The 18,722-nt window shown below is 38.9% G+C and overlaps 1 protein-coding gene across 3 annotated transcripts in view; it reads right to left on the minus strand.

The window, feature by feature from the left end:
• Positions 1 to 457: 457 nt before the first annotated feature.
• The window catches only part of PDGFC (platelet derived growth factor C), a 210,585-nt gene continuing 192,320 nt past the window's right edge, over positions 458 to 18,722 (minus strand). For all 3 annotated transcript variants that reach the window (XM_081232806.1, XM_081232807.1, XM_081232808.1), the window contains 3 exons: positions 14,919 to 15,126; positions 10,044 to 10,261; positions 458 to 2,589 (listed from right to left, as the gene is read on the minus strand). In XM_081232806.1, coding sequence (XP_081088932.1) covers positions 2,473 to 2,589; positions 10,044 to 10,261; positions 14,919 to 15,126 — 543 coding nt within the window. In that variant the 3' untranslated portion in view covers positions 458 to 2,472. The remainder of the gene's footprint in view (positions 2,590 to 10,043; positions 10,262 to 14,918; positions 15,127 to 18,722) is intronic.

Consider the following 18,722-nt stretch of genomic DNA (forward strand, 5'->3'; position numbering starts at 1 on the left):
GTTTGGGGTTAGCAGATGCAAACTATTATATATAAGATGGATAAACAACAAGGTCCTACTGTATAGCACAGGGAACTATGTTCAATATCCTGGGATAAACCATAATGGAAAAGAATATGAAAAAGAATGTATTGATACACATATGTATAACTGAATCATGCTGCAGTACAGCAGAAACCAACACACCATTGTAAATCAACTCTACTTCAATAAAATAAATTAAAAACAAACAGTTGGAAATGCTGGATTGAACACAGTTCCACCGATCACTGCTCTTAGATTTCAGAGCCTCTTGACTATGCTAATGAGAGTTGTCAACTGCCCAGAGGGAGAGACAGTGTAGACCTTCCAGAGGAGCAGTTGGGCTGTATCTAATCAGCCTCCAGGGGGCTGCAACAAAACTATGAAAATAAGTCAATAAGACAGAGCATGTATTTTCACTTTTTATTTGTCTTCCACATGGTTGGCTGCAGGGTAGGACTGCCTGGTGGAAAAGTGCCAGAAAGGGTATTGCCTTGGAAGAAGAGTCTGGGACCTATATGGCTCCCGGGCAAGTTCAAAGGCAGGGGTCAGGTGTTGAAGATACCAGCCTGCATAGAGATCTACCTCTGAAACTGAGGCCGCCACCTGGAGGAGTGTCGTATAAATTGTGTGGATCCACATGCCACATGGACCTGGGCTCAGCCCCTCTAGTATCAGCCATTGGAAGTGAAGACAAGAGTGGAAAGTTATAGGATCCCCGCCCACTGTCAGTTTCATACTACCATATAAGTTATCATCAAGCATTTCATTAACCACACGCAACTCCAAGTCATCTGCAATTTAATTTACCAACAATTACTATCAAGATGACTGGGAAAAAGAAAACTACTGCTCAAAAGCACTGGAGTCCAGGGGCAGGAAAGTCTTACCAGAAATGGTCACTTTTCTGCCTGTCTTTTGAATTGATACCAGCTTTTGCATAATAAAAATCATGGTAACACAAAAGTCTGTTGCTTTTATTTTCTTGGCATTTAGAGACAAATCTTTCAAACACACACTCAGTTTCTCCCCGAAACAGCCGCATTCTTTTATTTGGTGATTCAACACATTTTTAATTCAAATAGTCACCACTTAACCTAGGCACAATATTAAGCATTTTACAAGCAAAGGATCTGACTGATTTTCTTTTTAATTGCCAAAGAGTATAATAAGTGAATCGGTTAAAGGATATACTTCTGTACATAAAAAATTCATGTATTTATACAAGTGTATGGAACAGAGTTTAAAGACAATCTAACTGGGACATCACAATAAATAGGATGTGGTCCTGCAGGACAGCCAAGCATGCTTTGTCAGGAGGCTGTCAAGTCTCTTTTTTCAAGGTGCTTTATGTTCTACTGAGCTAGGCTCACATTTCCCAGAATAAGGGTTAGGGGTTAGTAATTCCTGGATCTGGATGCCTACGGGAATATGCTGCTTCTCGCTGGCGTCTCCAATAAGAGGAGTGGAAGATGACATATTTATTTATTTTCCAAGAGTCTTTGCAACTTATCAAATTCTATCCATTTCCCATGTCAATATTTTAAAATGCAGACTGATCTAAGCTCTAGCACCATACAAGAAGGAAATACATGTATTTTTTTCAGAGCAACAATATTTTATATCATCTTTGTCCCTCTGGCTATAACCATTCTGTTTAGAAAAATTTACCAAGCTAAAAATAGTTGATCTAGGTTGTCATAAAAAAGAATATTAAATACCTTTGGTAAAAATAGATATATTTAACAAGATTAGAAAAGCAAACAGTTATAATGTCAAAAGGAGACTATAAAAATGTACACAATAACACAAATAAACCAACTTATAAAGTGAAGATAAGGCCACTCTTCTTCTCAGGTTTTGTCTGTTCCAAACCGTGGATGGAGGTCTGTTCTTCTAAATGGTAGATATCTGAGTAAGAAATAGGGAAAAATCCAGTCTTTCCTATCAGTGTGACACAAGTTTAATTCATGGCAACACAGTTCTTTTTTAAAACCCACGTTGGTAGAACTTAGAACACTCTGGCTTATGCATGTGAATATGAGAAACAATCCCAAATTTCTGTGATTGTAGGCCCAGAGCAGGGGGCTTTAGAGTTAAGCAAGGCGACAGAACCAGGGGCTTAGGGGTGGTGTTTCCTGTGCTGACATGAACCTAGGCCACATCCAGACAAGAGACACAGACGCAGCCAAGGGCCCACGTGGGGACTTTGTCACTAACTAGGAATCTACAAGGTTCATCCTTTCACCGGCAAGGACTTTTCTCCTGTTGTGGGGCCTCTCCTCCAAAGGGCCGTTGCACAACCCCTAATTCTGCGTGGTATCTCCTCTCTCAGAACACGCTGTAAATCCTGAAGATGAAAGGGCCCTGGAAGCAACAGCCAGCCGGGATTGTGGATGGAGATAAGGCACGAGTTCTGTCGCAGTGGCAGCCCTGAGCCACCGTGAGGCATTATCCCCCGGGGTTCCCCCTGCACACGCAGTCACACTCTTCATGGTGCTCCAGGGCCACGTCCGTGAGCGACTTATGCAGCCCCCGGACGCCCGTCTTCGGTCTCAACTGAAGGACCTGAAAGGGAACGATGGAAACCACCTTTAAAATCAGGCCACGTCTGCAACTTCTAATTTCACGGACAAGGTCAATTTCAGACCAGAATCTCGGGGCCCAACAGCGACCTACACATTTTAATTTTTAACTACTGAAGGCAGGATGAACATACTCCCCCACCCCTCAGAGAAATCAGAAATGATCGTCATCACTGTACGAAAGGAAGGACCTTTTAATACCAACGATTTGGAAGGAGGCTGCTCAGAATAAAGAACAGTCCTTACACAGAGAACGGACTTGTGGTTGCCAAGGGGGAGGGGGTGGAGGAGGGATGAAGTGGGAGTTTGGGGTTAGCAGAGGCCAACTATTACATACAGAATGAATAAACACCAAGGTCCTACTGCAGAGCACAGGGAACTATATTCAGTATCCTGGGATAAACCATCATGGAAAAGAATATGAAAAAGAACGTATATATGTGTATAACTGAATCACTTTGCTGTACAGCAGAAATTAACACAATGTTGTGAATCAACTATACTTCAATAAAATCAACTAAAAAAAAAAAGAGCCGTCCTTAAATGGAAAGACCCACCATGCCATGTCCTCTTTCCTTTATGCACCTAACTGTATTAGAAAGAATTTCACCTTGGTTAGGTGTCTTGGAACCACTAACAAGCAATTCATTTTTCTGTTTGTTGGTTTCTTTCACTCATTCATTTATTCACACACTTAGCAAATATTTATCCTTGAAGTAAGGCAGGCAAGTACTGCGATGCTGTGAAAAGAAACATGGTCTGTAGCTGAGTCTGAGTCAATTATGCCGCTCATTAATGCCCTTGGCTAAAGGTCAAGTCCTCCATCAACTTGATGAGATGGATTACATGTACTTGGTAGACATCAGCCTCGGTTACAGCTAACTTTCTGCAGCTGGGTCCTAGTGCACTGTAGACGGTTTGGCAATAATAACAAGAATGTCTCTATTAAATGAAGTTATTTGCAGTTTGGATGGTTGAGATTCTTAACCAGAAATATAGCACAACGGACACTGATACTAAACACACCCTTTTCACACTGTGATGGAAGGACATAGCTATGTACTCTATAAGAGACTATCTGACGTATCTGATAAGAACTAACTACTCAATGAGTATTATTACATTTTAGGTCTTAGGACAGAAATGGTAAAGTTTTAGAAATTATGTGGTTTTGGCCATGAACAAAGCCTAGAACAGAATAGCACAGAATAATATGAAGTTGTCCAGTTTCTCTGCTCTCTGGGTCTGACACGGATAACCTCATAGAGCAACTTCTAAAAGATATCATTGCTGGAAATATCCATTAATCCAAAAAGGCAAAGGTCAGGTTTTATGACTGTCTTACTTGAAGATTTAAAAAAGAAAAACAGAGACTGGTCCCTCATTTGGAGTACGTGGTCATATCGAAGGTTAATTAGCTAACATTTTTTGAATGCTTATGGGGTGCCAGGCGCTCTAATAATGTTTTTACATACTTTAACTCACAAGAATTCTATGAAGTAATTTACAATTATTACCCCTATTTTACATGTGAGTGAACAGAACCTTAGAGAGAATGAGTGACACAGCCAGTATCTGTACTTTTGCCAAATAGAAATGATTAAAGTAGCAGTGATGGATACTAATTTCCTCAAGACTCAGAATATTACTAGTCATACACTCTATTTATTTAGTAACTTTCTTCCTAGAGAGATAAACTGCAAAATCTTATGATAACAATGAGAAACAGTAAACTTTTAAAGATTTTCTGTTACATTTACAATTCCAGAATAAAAATTACTAAGACTATTATGTTAATGTGAAACTGAACCCAATGAGTATTGAATATAGATCATGGGTTGGTACTGATTTCTTGTTTTTGACCAACATAAGGCAGTGTCAAAACCAACTTTTCTTAAGATGCTGGTGCTATACCTTAGTAGCACACTCGTGCTACAAATGGCTTCTGGAATGAGGTTGGGTGGAGATACACTGTGATATTGGCATAGATAATGTCTTTAATTCCTATGTCCACCTGTATACATTTTCCCAGTTGGCAGGGGAAAAATAACTATGAAAGGTAATGGTTAGAGAGGCCGCCATATACAGCCCTGACAGTCAGTGACACCAGGCTGCAATCCTACAGTCTTTCCTTCCTCTGCAGTGCTTATATAACATGCATTCACCAAATGAACGTCCCCTCCCCATGCCCAGTTGTCATCTACTGATACCTGTGGATATTTACAAATAGCAGAAGAATCTCATAATGTTCCAGTGATGTTAAGGTCTTCTACGTGGTGTGGAGGGGTGGGTGATAATTAGTGTTTTCTCTCTTAATTCCCTTTGAAAGTTTGGATTTTGGGAGACAAAGAGAGACTTGGAAGATGACCAGCAGGTCCCAGATAATGTTGAAGAAGAGAATTTGGTTTTTAGGACATAGCTTATGACACAGAAAAGAAACAAGGTAGAAGCACATCTCACAAAAATGTTGAGGAAGAGGTTCAAACTAAAATTATGAGTCCATGAAAAAATAATCCAGGGGAAAGCTAAAACCGGAGACTGTGGACAGAACAGATCAGGCACAGAAAGACCCATCAAGGAATGATGCCCAAAATTCTGGGCAGCATAGAACCTTGAATGATGGGACTCACTACTAGAATAAGGCAATTGAGTGGTATGTTTATTTCCCCCAAACAAAGAGATCTAAGCAAGAAAACACTACGTGTTAAGGAAAGAAGTGAAACTAAATATACGAGGATATAAATAAGGTGAAACTCATCATGCTGATTCAGAATGGAAAAAAGAAGCAAATATGTGTCTTTTGTCAGAGTCTCCTATAGATCTTTTTGCCAGAAAGCGAATACCTTCCTAACTCTGGGCAAATTCATTAAATCTTTATTGATCATTTGCCATACTTTAATGAGGCTAGAACAGGAAGGAAGTAAAGATGAGTGAGACAATCACTAGCATATACTGAGGGCTTGAAATATGCCAGACCTCCTTCTAAGCCTTATTCATAATAAGGCACGAGGGGTGACAGCTCACTTAACAGATGGAGAAATCGAGGCCCAGGGGACAAAGTAATTTGCTCCAAGTCACACAGTTAACAAACGTCAGATTCAGACTCTGGATGCCCAGCCTTGGAGTCCCTGCTCTTGAGTGCTACACTGTGATAGGATCTTTACTCTTAGTTCTCAATTTGGGAGAAACAAATACAAATAAATAATTATGAAATAATAAAAGTTATCTTATAGAGGTATCTTTAAAGTCCTACACATGCACAGCAGAGGAATGAGTTATGCTGGGATTGGCAGGAAACTCAAAAGTGTTTCAAGGAAGAGGTAACATCTAAGTTTATACATATGTAAAACTCCTGTCTTGCTTTTTTAAGAATTCCTATTTGGGAGACTGGGAAATTAAGAAAAAACATTTTTTGTTTTTGGCTAAAATGGCTTCCAATAAAGAGTATCTGGTGACTGATACAAAGAATCAATCTTAATGATACTATTATGCTATAATATTATACCAAAACACTACTACAGTAATATCATTATATTTTACGAGAATTTTAAGTCTGTAAACTTATTTTTGATACAATGGTTGAACAAAACGCAAGGAAAATGCTAAAGGAAAGCAAAAGAGGGAATAACTCAGTTATATTTGTAGTGATACAAATGGATACACCTCAGCTTAATATGCAGGGAAACTGGTATAATAGAGCTGGATGGAAGAGAGAAAAATTAAAACTCCTAAGCTCTATCTTTGCTTCTGCCTTGTCCATGAAGTGAGATAATCTTTAAACTGAAAATTGGAGCAATGATCATTAAAAAGAATTAAAGCCCAAGATGGGCTTAACTTTGAATGAGTTAAATCTCTAGATCCAGATTAATGGTTTTCGATGACTTAAGAACTATTTTGAGTTATGTTTTCAAAAAATTTCACTTATTTAGTAGTACCAGACTCAGAACTTACTTCCAAAATATAAGACTGAGAAAAATCTAGGCCTCAGAAATCATGAATTACACCGAACAAGGAATCATTTTGTCATAGGGTAATTTGATGGTTAACAAAATAACTATCACAGAAAAATTTATAATTCCCATAGAAGAGAACTGAGATGATTGGATTGGAGATGTCTATGAGAAATATGGAATAGGTAACCATTTATATTTCTGCACACACACATTAGGGATATTTGTGGGAAACTTGCACTACATGGACATACAATTAGATAAGCACCTGAAGTTGTAAGTGTGGACATGCAGATAATACATATAATCAACCCCACCTGAAGACTGGAGAGGCTAAATCAATACCATTCTGGAAGAAGGTCAGTGAGTGTCCAAGCACTGACCATGGCCTTTCCCTGCACAAGAACTTTATCTCAGACTTTAAAACAGATACTGCACATTCTGGGGCAACTTTCTGGAGAACCCTAAAACTAATGGTATTTGAAAAGAAATTTACAAGTATAGGATGGGGGAGGATACACTTGATCTGAGGACTGATTCAGCTGCCCCAGAAGCATGATACCAACTCAGCATCTGATAAACTTGTTTAGAAAAGCTCTGGGTTTTACAGGTCATAGCAAGGTGAGTCATAAACCCAAGACTTGTTGGCTAAATCAGATCCCCAAATACACCTTGCTTAGTAAGTCCCTGCTTTAGAAAGTTCAAAATGAAATGATTTTAGGTGGGGAAAGATCACCCCCGCTTAATTCCTACTCTCACCCTATTCTTTTACATTATGCCAACCAACTCTAAGATCTGCCTACCCTTTAAGGCCTTTTAACTTTCATGCACTTTAGGGCTGTCACTGAGCTGGACCCTGGGAGGCCTTCCCAGAGCAGACCTCCTGGCCCGCCTGGCCGCATGTCCTCTGCCTGTCTTTTGTCTGTAGAAAAACTCTAGTCATTTAATCAGAGAAATGAGAAAATGCAGAAAGAAAGGAAAACAGTATGGCAAGACAAAATAATAACAGTTTAGCCATTAAGCAAAGTCAAGGACCTTTAGTTCCTCCTCACGGGCTACAGATGATATTCTGAGTCAGGTCCCTTGAGCTGTTTTGCAGATACTGAAACCACCACCAGGTGGAAGAAGTTAACTGCATGCTGCCCACAAGCATGTAGACCCCAGCCTGCTTGGAACCAGAAGGTTGATGATGTGGACTCTTGATGACCTCACCACCAACCAATCGGAAGAGTGTCCACCAGCTGATCACACACCTCACCCTGTCTTTAAAAACCTGTCCCTGAAAGCCTTTGAGGAGTTTGGGTCTTTTAAGCACTAGCTTCCTCATCTCCTTGATTGGCACCTGCAATGAATACTGCACTTTCCTTCACCACGACCTGGTTCAGCAGCTTTACTGCCCCAGCAAGCAGACCCGAGTTTGGTTCGGTAACAAAACTACCACGTTAAGGGTTTCTTTTTGACTAGACTCCCAGTTCTCAGAGTAGCAACAAGCCGTCCTCTGCGCAGAGTGGAGCTGGGGCTCCTGCAAGCTCACGAGGACCTCCTCCTGAACAGGAGTGCAGGCCGTTCCCAGCACAAGGATCTTTAGACGTGTGTGGTGTAGAAACGAAAGTGGAGTATGAGGATGGCAGTCAACAGTCCTACTTTTATCCCAGACTGCCAGTTTTGGATGTCATTTTCTAAAAATTGCCATCTAACAATTGTCAGAGAATAACACCTTTAGGAAAAACCTGAGAGATTATCATAGTTTGCACATATTTTACAAAGATTAAGTGTCCTGTGGATGGTTACAAGTTAATGGTAGATCTAGGATGGAAACAGGGACCTTGTCTGGAATCCACTGTTTTTCTCTCACTTAATCAACTGCCAACACAATATTGGGGAAGAGATGGGCAACCATGTTACATGAGTGCAGCTACCTGTTCAGATTACACAACAGATGAAGGTTTCACCGACATCTTCACTCACAGGAAAAATCATTTCATTTATTAAGTGGGTATTTAGTTTGTGTTATTCTTTCATTTAGCAGGAAAAAAAATGAAAATGGGGCTTCCCTGGTGGCGCAGTGGTTGAGAGTCCGCCTGCTGATGCAGGGGACACGGGTTCGTGCCTCGGTCTGGGAAGATCCCACATGCTGCGGAGCAGCTGGGCCCGTGAGCCATGGCCGCTGAGCCTGTGCGTCCAGAGCCTGTGCTCCGCAATGGGAGAGGCCACAACAGTGAGAGGCCCGCGTAAAGCAAAAAAAAAAAAAAAAAAAAATGAAAATGAATGAAGCCATATCCAAATGAAGTCGGGAGGTAGATTTTGGTTTGGTTTTGTGAAAATTAAAGTTTGTAAAAAATATTTTGTAAAAATTGAAGGTGAGCCATCAAGAAGGGATTGCTTCTGGATGTATGAAAGCTAGGTGCTTCTGGGGAGGACTGGAGGGGGGTGGGTATCACCGGGGATAATGAAAATTTGAAATGTATAAATTCTAAGTCCCCAAGGCTCTGAAAAACAATAATTACTAACATTTAATATTGTATTTTCCTTACTTCCATGGAATAAAGGGAAGGATGAAGAATCCATAAAAAGCTTAACATACTATTTGGGGCACCATGAATAAGAGAAAGTTATAAATGATGAAATAACAGGAAGTATAATTATGAATATGTCCCTTGGAATTTATGTGCCCACATTGCCCCAAATGGAAAAATAAATATTAAAGATCTTTATTTTCTCCAAAATAGACCATAATTTACCTCCAAGTTTGTCTTTAAAATATTTTCCGTTCATATTTTGAAGAGGTGAAAAGTTTCACCCATGTTCCCCCCTGGAAAAACACAGTTTCTTTTTTGTATGAGACAGAAAACCTCCACTGAGTACCCATGATGTGCTATCAGAGGACAAGCTTTCTAAATCCTTGATGTCTGGTTTCCTGAGTCAAGGTCCTAACTAAGAAACAGGGACTTCCCTGGTGGCGCAGTGGTTAAGAATCCGCCTGCCAATGCAGGGGACACGGGTTCGAGCCCTGGTCTGGGAAGATCCCACATGCCACGGAGCAATGAAGCCCATGCGCCACAACTACTGAGCCTGCACTCTAGAGTCCATGAGCCACAACTATTAAGCCTGCACTCTAGAGCCCACGAGCCACAACTACTGAGCCCGTGCACCACAACTACTGAAACCCACGTGCCTAGAGCCCGTGCTCCGCATCAAGAGAAGCCACCGCAATGAGAAGCCTGCGCACCGCAATGAAGAGTAGCCCCCGCTTGCCACAACTAGAGAAAGCCCGCGTGCAGCACTGAAGACCTATGCAGCCAAAAAATAAAAAATAAATAAAATAAATAAATTTAAAATAATAATAATAAATGAAAACTTGAGCTCTTTGGTAAACCTTGGTTTTGTCTGCTCTGGTTTTCATGAAGACGACATCTCCCTTCTAAACCAAAATCCACTTCAGAGAGGCTGGTCTGTCATCTTTCGGGAAGGGAAAGGCTGTCCGTACCTCGTGATACTTCTTGGTGACTTTGCTGGGGACACACTGACACTCGCTGCAGGTATGCAGACAGCACGCGCAGTTCCCGCCGCAGCGCTTCACCAAGAGACAGCCTGGCCAGAAGACGGTGTCGGTCCTCTTGAGCTCCTCCCGGATGGACACGGAGAAGTTGCGAGGCGTGCAGCTATAGAGCCGCACCTCCTCCTTGAGCAGGTTCAGGCCCAGCACTGCACAGCACACAGGGGAGCAGAGGAAGAGGCGGTCACGCTCTGAGCCTTGCGATTTCACCAAGCGCCCTCGCTCTCTCTCTCTCATACAGAAAGCTAGACATCTCCCGAACAATCGCCCCAATAAGAACCCTGATTATTTAACTAGGTCTTAGGGACATGCAGTTCGCAGGCTGGGCTTTCCGTTTTATGGCAAACAGAGCTTCCTTGTGACCCAGGGACGGATGAAGGGATGGCATTGTGCAGTGTTGAGGACGGAGCTTACAGAAGAGTTACCAGCTACAAACAGAAAACTTTCTAGAGAAAAAGGGGGCTACACCTTTTAACCTTTGGAAAAAAGTAAATAAGGGGGGCGTGGGAGGGAAGAATAGAATGTAAAACGAAAGCTTTGATGAAAAAGCAGATGCGATTTTTAGAAGGATGACAAGCTCCCGCAATGAATGAAGAACAACATACAAACACTTGTTGACAGAACCTTCTATAATCTTCCTGGCAACAAGAATCATAGAGTGTGAAAAGGAAATGAAGCAAATTAATTTCTGAAGACGGCTGAGTGGACCAGGAGTGGGGAAAAGGGCACGTTTTAAAGGAGCAGAAGTTGTTGGAAAGCACTGCTTCTGGCGTGTTGAGAAATTTTTGGACTTGGAAATTGAGCTTAACTAGACTCCTTTTCAGATTTCAATTCTCCTGGAGGGCAGAAGAAATGTCTAATTTATAACCACTGTCTCTATTCTTTTAGTAACTTGCTTAACTATGCTGTGTTTTATTCTTTAAGAGAGTACCTACATGTGAAGACCAAACCAGATATCCTTTCATTAGATTGTTGCAGTATATTCTAAAGGACCATTGTTATTAACTATAAAATGACACTGACTCAGTTAAATTATATCTAAATAACACATCATGTTTCACATGAGCTTATATATAACATATGAAGTAGCTGATAATTATTAGGATAAGCAATTCTAATATGATTTTAATTTCTGCTTTATAGCTTTGTCTTTTTTCCCCTAGAAATATTCAAATCAAAGCAATTCCAATAAAATTGAAGTTTTGAATAACATATAATTCATCAGAGCTTTCTTCCTTCAAAAACAAAGTTTTTATTAAAATTTAGGAGTACTATCTAAAATATACTAAATCTGGTTAAATACCTTTTCAGTAATATTGGCAACATTATAAATAATATTTTCAGGTTAAAGATAGCTTCAGATAATAATAATCACTACATAACCCAGTCTTAAAACTTAAGTGCCAACATTTTAAAATACTTTTAAAGTGACAAGGTAATTAGGAATCAAATGCTTGTTTTCTTAGCTAGGTTCTTCTTGGGTATGTGGTCAAGTTTTTCTAAAATGTCAAAGGAAGCCAATGTAAGTATTTTCAAGAAATATATTACAGCTTATGCAAATGCAATTGTCAATTACAAGCACACATAAACCATATGGTTGAATAAAACCTTGGTCAAGTAGGGGAAACATGGAGGAAATGCTAATTCAATAAGTTCATTTCAACATCTTATTCAGCTAGAAATTATTTTTTCCAACTCAAGAGAAAATCACTGTTTTATTTGAGTATCTAAAGATTTCCCTTTCATCTGAAAAATGACCCTGTGACAGTAAAGCTTTTAAATATTTAAGAGGAAAAGAGTTCATTCTTTCGAGGGCCATTAAAGTGAAGCTTATCTCTAATAAAATTAATGAGATAATTAGGTTAAATGATGTCACGTATTTTACCTCATTTCATTTTGCCGAACCCTAACCTATGTCTATATACGTACTGCTGTTTCACTGTCAAAGCTGTATATGAGCTTCTTTGAATCTTTTCACTAGAAGTTAACATCTAGGCAAGGAGAGAGAAAACCTAAAACAAGCACACACATACAAAAGCCAGTTGCCAAAGTTTTTAATGCTTATTTAAGATTTATACTTCTTTAGAATGTGAATGAAGCTCTTAGCTTTCAAAGGATATTCATCTACCTTAAAGAGTTTTAAACATACTATTTCATGAAACTAGAAAATGAGTCTGTATATGTTAGCTTTAAAGTGTTTACTTAACCACAATAAAAGGTTAGATGGATTTCCCAAGTGAACCAAGTTATGATACCTGCTACAATGTGAAAATTTAAACAGACTTTCAACTTAGCTTCCACTCATCTATCATGTTTGACACAAAAGTCAAAAGCCCTTTTTAAGTACTAGTTAAGCCTGACTTAAAAAATATGGGTTTTTCTTTTCTGTAGTAGTAAGGTATGAATGAACACGCTGAACCAGAGGAAGAAAGGGAAAATAAAGAAAAGGAAAGACATTAACACAGTCCCCTCTGGGCTAAAAATACAAGTAAGGACTTTACATTTAGCATATGTTATTTGAAATTTATGCTTCCTACTTCTAGGGCTTCAAACACATCTAAGCATCATTAGAATAAGTCACGTGGCTATGATTGGTGTCACAAATTCTCCAAACATTGGGTAGAACATCTAGTCAAAAAACAAAGAGAGAGAGAGACAGATCATGCACCAACACATACGTTTTAATAACTTAACTGTAATAATGTGGAAGTTTCCCTCTGCAAAATATTTGTGAAGTAAACTTAGCCTTCAGATGCTTTATTTCCTTTTCATAACAACCTCCTAAGACAATACATGCATTAGCTTGTCTTTCTAAAGAATGAAGATTTGAAGCCTGTCGTCAATAAAAATTGTTTTTTAATGCCTATTTTCTTGTTCAGATTCATAAACATTGCAAGTTTTCCTAAAGAGAGTAATACTGATTGAAAAAAAATTATGATCACATTTTACTTTGTCAGTGTTCATTCTTTTCAGAAACTTAGCCCAAGGATATTCTATTAACGTAATGCAATCTGAGGGTGGTCTTTCTAAGATGAATGTGGTAACGCTGTGATATGTTTATTCTGTGGAAAATCTATCTCAATCTCTAATTAGAAGCTTTTAAATGTTTTACTCCTCCTTCCCTTGTAGAAAGACTCTTGGGGGTGGGGTTGGTTTTGTCTATAGAGATGTTATCCCACACCTGCATTTTAGTTTATGTAGAGTTCCAAAAATATACACTGCTTTGCTCACACTTATTTTACACTTAAAAAGTTAATAGTTTTGGCAAACTGCAAAGGGCTTCAATTTGGAAAGTGTTAAATGAATATTTGAAAGATCTGGTTCAGAGCTGGGCCTTTTAAATACACCCTAGCCTCTGGCCAAATCTTCACTGAGCACCATGTAAGAGGTTCAGGCATAAAGGCAGGGATAGAGGGGAGATTTTCAGGCTCGTATCGTAAGATCGGCTGTCAAAAAACTAGATCTGAGCTCAAGCCAGTTGACTCCCTCTGCTTCTTACGGATCCACGGGATAATCTACCTCAAATTTGCTAACAAAGGCTCTATTCAGGGGCGTTTCAGCCAGCCTTGCAAATCTTCATCTTCCCGTTCCTAAGTGGGAGGGAAAGGAAGTGTTGTTGTTGGTGAGTTATTTATCACGATCACATCCTATAAATATGTAACTGTTTTCAGCATCTGGACAAGATTCAGCTGCCTCTGGACATGAACAGCGATTTCCAATATCGCTGAGAGGAAACCAGGGCTGCTGGTCCAGCAGAATACCATGCTGGGCAAGTCCAAACATGATCTGCTGAGATGTAAGTACTGATCAGAAGGGCTGCAACTCTTAGCAGGAGAGGGCAGGAATCGGGTTTCTTTCTGACCAGTCTGATGCAATCTGCCCCTGTGAGTCGCTCAAATTAACTAAAGACTGTGCTTTCTACAGACTTTCTTCAGACTGTCCTCCATTCTCTAAAGGGACCCTGGGTAGATTTCAAAGTTTCTGACAGACTGAAACAGATTGTCTGAGAGCTTTATAACTACCCAGTTACATTTTCATTTGTGTTTGAGAGGGATGATTTCCAAGTTTAGGGTGACTAGGAAAGTTACCTGACCTGAGAACAGATTCAGCGAACATTATTTCCAATCTCTTGACCATGTGGAATTAAGTTTAATTATCAACACTTTCACTCTTGAAGGGAGATGTGCTCATAGAATCAAAAGTGATCATTTCAGAAGCATATTTACATAGAAAACATTATCATGGTGTGAGTTCCTTTAGAGCATTATTTTCTCACAGTGACTTCTATCTTGGAAACTACAGTTCTGTTTTCTGGGGAGCCATTGTTATTTTTCATATTATTTAGAAAAGTTTCTAGGCTTAGGAAATGGAAATTGATATAATCCTGACTCATGGGGTCATGGCGGATACGGATTTTAATAGAGCTTTCCCCTTTTCTAGCCCTAAACCTGGTTTAGCAGCTACGATAATCTCTCTTGAATCTCTGAATCAATATACCCCAAGTACTAAGTTTGAATAAGCAATGTTTCTTGTGAAATGTAGCCCAGGACTTCATCAAAATGATATTTCTGAATGAAAGAAATAACAGGAGTTTTCAACAAAAGCATCTCTTTTAATCTTCCAAACCCTCCTTTTATTTGTATTCTTACTTAATATGTAAATATGCTCAAATGTTAAGAAGGTGGATTATTTAAATTTATCGGGGAAGAATTTTAAACTCTCCTCATTAGAAGATATGGCAGAAGAATCTGAAACATTAGCTGCTAAGAAACTTAAATGAGGTTCTAACCTGAAGAGAGAGCTTACCTCTAGATTTTCTTCCAAACACAAAAGCCTTGCCCAGCAGTTGCCAGGTGGGCCTGTATAGATCTTCTAAGTCCAGCTGCCATCTATCTGGTTCAAGATACCGAATAAGATCTTCCAAGGTGCTAAAGGCAGTTACAGCGTTGTTAAGCAGGTCCAGAGGCAAAGCTGCAGCGGGCAGCACGGAAGGACTCACAGCTTCTGTCAACTGCTGAAAGTAAAACGAATCCAGTGTCAGACGGCAACCGTTTGAAAAAAGACGTGTTCCTTCTGGACTCACGCACGAGGTTAGATATAGGCAGACTAAGACCGCAAACACCTGGAAGTGAAATTGTATTCAACCCCAGTGAGGAGTAAACTACTCTGCAAAGACTTCATGCAGATGAACTTGGACGGAGTTTCTGTGGGAAAAGATTTTCAATGGGCAAGACATTCACTTTCGTTACCACAAACCATGGTAGGTGTGGGTATCTGTTGTTTACACAAAACAGAAGATGCCTCAGTGGTTCAGTTATGGACTTAACAACGGAAGCCTTAAGAGAGTTTCCCAAATTTTTCATTTGTTTTCAACTGTTCATCCTCCTCATTCTGGAAAATCACCTGGGAGTTATACAAATGTGTGTCAGAGGAATTAAAATTTTAATGTAAAGTAATTAACCCATAAAGAATAAGAAAAAAAAATATAAGTGAAAAGCTAAAGCATTTGACGTTGGAGAAGAAGTTGTTAATCAAGGTAGAAAACACCCAAACCATAAAAGAGAACTTTGATAAATTTGCCTAAATTTTTTGTAATAAACAGTTAAATACAGACACTGGGAGAACACCTTGGCAAACCATATACCTGTCACAGGACAGAGTATACGGAAAAAAACAAACTCAATAGAAAATGGACAAATTCCAGACAAGAAGCTTGAATGGCCACTAGACATATGAAAACATGCTAAAATTCATTAGTTATCAGAGAAATGCAAAACAAAATGTGATATTTCACATACAAAGAAAAAGATACTCTTTCACTTACAGGAGATTGGTGAGCATTGAAAGGAAAGGATTGCCAAGGATGTGGGTAAATTAGAAGTTTTCTGGTCTGCCTGCAGAAGTGAGAATATGTTGGTATCACTGTAGTTGATGTAACTGATGTACACAGGATACTAAAGTTGAAGATGGATATGTCCCATGTCCCTGTAATTCATTTTTGAGGTTATAGCCTTTTATTTGTGCACATGGAAATATGTGCACATGAATATCAATTCATCACAGTGTTGAAAGGGAGAAACACTGAAAACCACCTAAATGCTCATGTATAGAGCAATGGATTAAAGTACACTATTTTAAAAGGCAAGCACCAAAAGGAGGTAATAATTTCAGGAAAAGTTCATTAAGAAACACCCTCCTCCCCTCCCCGATTTTCAAAGTGGACTAAAAGTGGGGAGTGGTAGATTAGAACTGAAATCAAAACAGGCAAAATAAATACAGGAACAAATGCTCCACTTAATTTTTAAAATTTATCTATTTGCTTATCTGCAGAAGAAGAAGAAAAGGGAATAGTATGGAATAAAAGATTTATGTTGACTGATGTTTATTATAGTAATGTTTATAATAACAGAAAGTTGGTCACAATCTAAATTTACAGTAGTGGAATAGTTAATGACCCTGCAGTCATAAACTGAAATAGTGGGACAGGCATTAAAAACGAGGCCCTCTAGCAAGATGTGGAGCAACCTAAATGTCCATCGACAGATGAATGAATGAAGAACATGTGGTACATATATATGATGGAATATTACTCAGCCATAAACAAGAATGAAATAATGCCATTTGTGGCAACATGGACGGACCTAGAGATTGTCATAGTGAGTGAAGTCAGTCAGAAAGAGAAAGACGAAAACCATATGACATCACTTATATGTGGAATCTAAAATATGACACAAATGAACTTATTTACAAAAGAGAAACAGACTCACAGACGTAGAGAACAAACTTATGATTACCAAAGTGGAAAGCAGGCTGGAGGGGGAGGATAAATTAGGAGTTCGGGATTAACATATACAGGATATTAGATATAAAATAGATTAACCAACAAGGACCTACTGTATAGCACAGGGAACTCTATTCGATACCCTGTATTAAACTATAATGAAAAATAATCTGAAAAAAGAAGATGTATATATATGTCTTACTGAATCACTTTGCTGTACAGCAGAAATTAACACAACATTGTAAATCAACTATACTGCAATAAAAAAAATGAGGTCTTCTAGGATTTTTTTATTAAAAAAGAAATGCCTAATATGTAGTAAATGACAAGAAATCCAAGCTATGTAAACATAGCATTATTATACCATGATTTCAACATACATACATTGAAACAAAACAAAGAAAAATCAAAAGCACCTAAAATGTGGAGTGTTCATCTATGGTTTTAATGAGAATGGGTGATTTTCACTTTCTTCCTTATACCTATCCATATTTTCAGCATTTTCTATAATAAGTATGGATTCTTTCTGAGATCAGGTAAAAATGATAACATTTGCTATAATTAAAAAAAAACCTATCATATCAGCTCGTCCTTTTCATCCTCATTACTCAGATACAGGGCAGACACTGAAAACAATGGACTATATTTAGCAGTCTCTAACTTCGTCTCCCTGCCTTTACTCTTTCTTATTCCTTTTATTCTATGCTGCATAACCCTGGGTTAATCTACCTAAAATAAGTTATCGCTGATCACGGGATGAATTTGGACAAATGCCTAGAGTGATTTCTCATCTGGAAGATAAAATCCAAATTCCTTACCCTGCACTCAGGATCCTCACCACCTGACCTTCGCTCACCTTTTGCATCTAATCCTCCACTCATCAAAGACAGGCACATTTTGTCCCAATCAATCTAGTCTCCTCACTGGCTGCTGCACATGTCATATTCCTCTGACCTTGACCTTGCACTTCTCCCCATGCTAATGTTGCTGCCCCACTCCCATGGGCAAAACTCTCCATCTTGTGATCCGCATAATAAATCTTTACCATTTTTAACAGCCTTTCTTGAAACCCAATCCATCCATGAAACCTTCCCGTGTAACAGGGCCATTGCTTCCCCAAACACCTCAATTGGGTCAATTTGGAAAAGACCCTCTCCAGACTCTCCTGTGGGCACATGGCTTGAAAAGCAGAGGCTATTTGCTTTTCAGAAAAAAATCAGAAAAAAAGGACATCCATTCTCTGGGGCAGACACAGCCCCTGCTGGGACTCATGGCTTTGTGGGTCCCGAGCCCCTCTTGCCCATGGTGGTAGTGGGGCTTATAGAGGATAATCAGCAGAAATGAATGTGGCAGCTTTGGTCAACACTGATTTCATTCTTATTTTAAAGATCTACTTTCAAGAATGTCAAGATTCTGGCTAAAATATTAGCAGTAAGATGTTTTTCCATTATTCTATCCAACTTTTAAGAGTAGAAAGCACATTTAATATATTCCTCTTTACTACCAGAATGTTTTTAATTGTCCAAGAAATGCAATATTGCTTTGATAGAGAGTACTATGATGACTGATAAGTATAGTTTGGATATAAATAAGCAATTCTCTAATAAAAGTGCTCATTACTAATTTAACCAATTTGGTTAATATTGATTAAATTTATAATGTGAAAAACTTGATGCAACGGTTTTGCAAATTTTTAAACTATAAGCCAAAATGTGTATGTTTATGTAAAGCAAAAAGAGTCAGTATTATTCAAAGGATAACTGAGTTATGACCGTGATGATACAAAACAAATCAAATGTGTCAATCTGCACACAGAGGGCAAGTGTATA

Source organism: Mesoplodon bidens (genome assembly GCF_964165515.1).
Source record: "Mesoplodon bidens genome assembly, chromosome: 1".
In the NCBI taxonomy this organism is placed as follows: Eukaryota; Metazoa; Chordata; class Mammalia; order Artiodactyla; family Ziphiidae; genus Mesoplodon; species Mesoplodon bidens.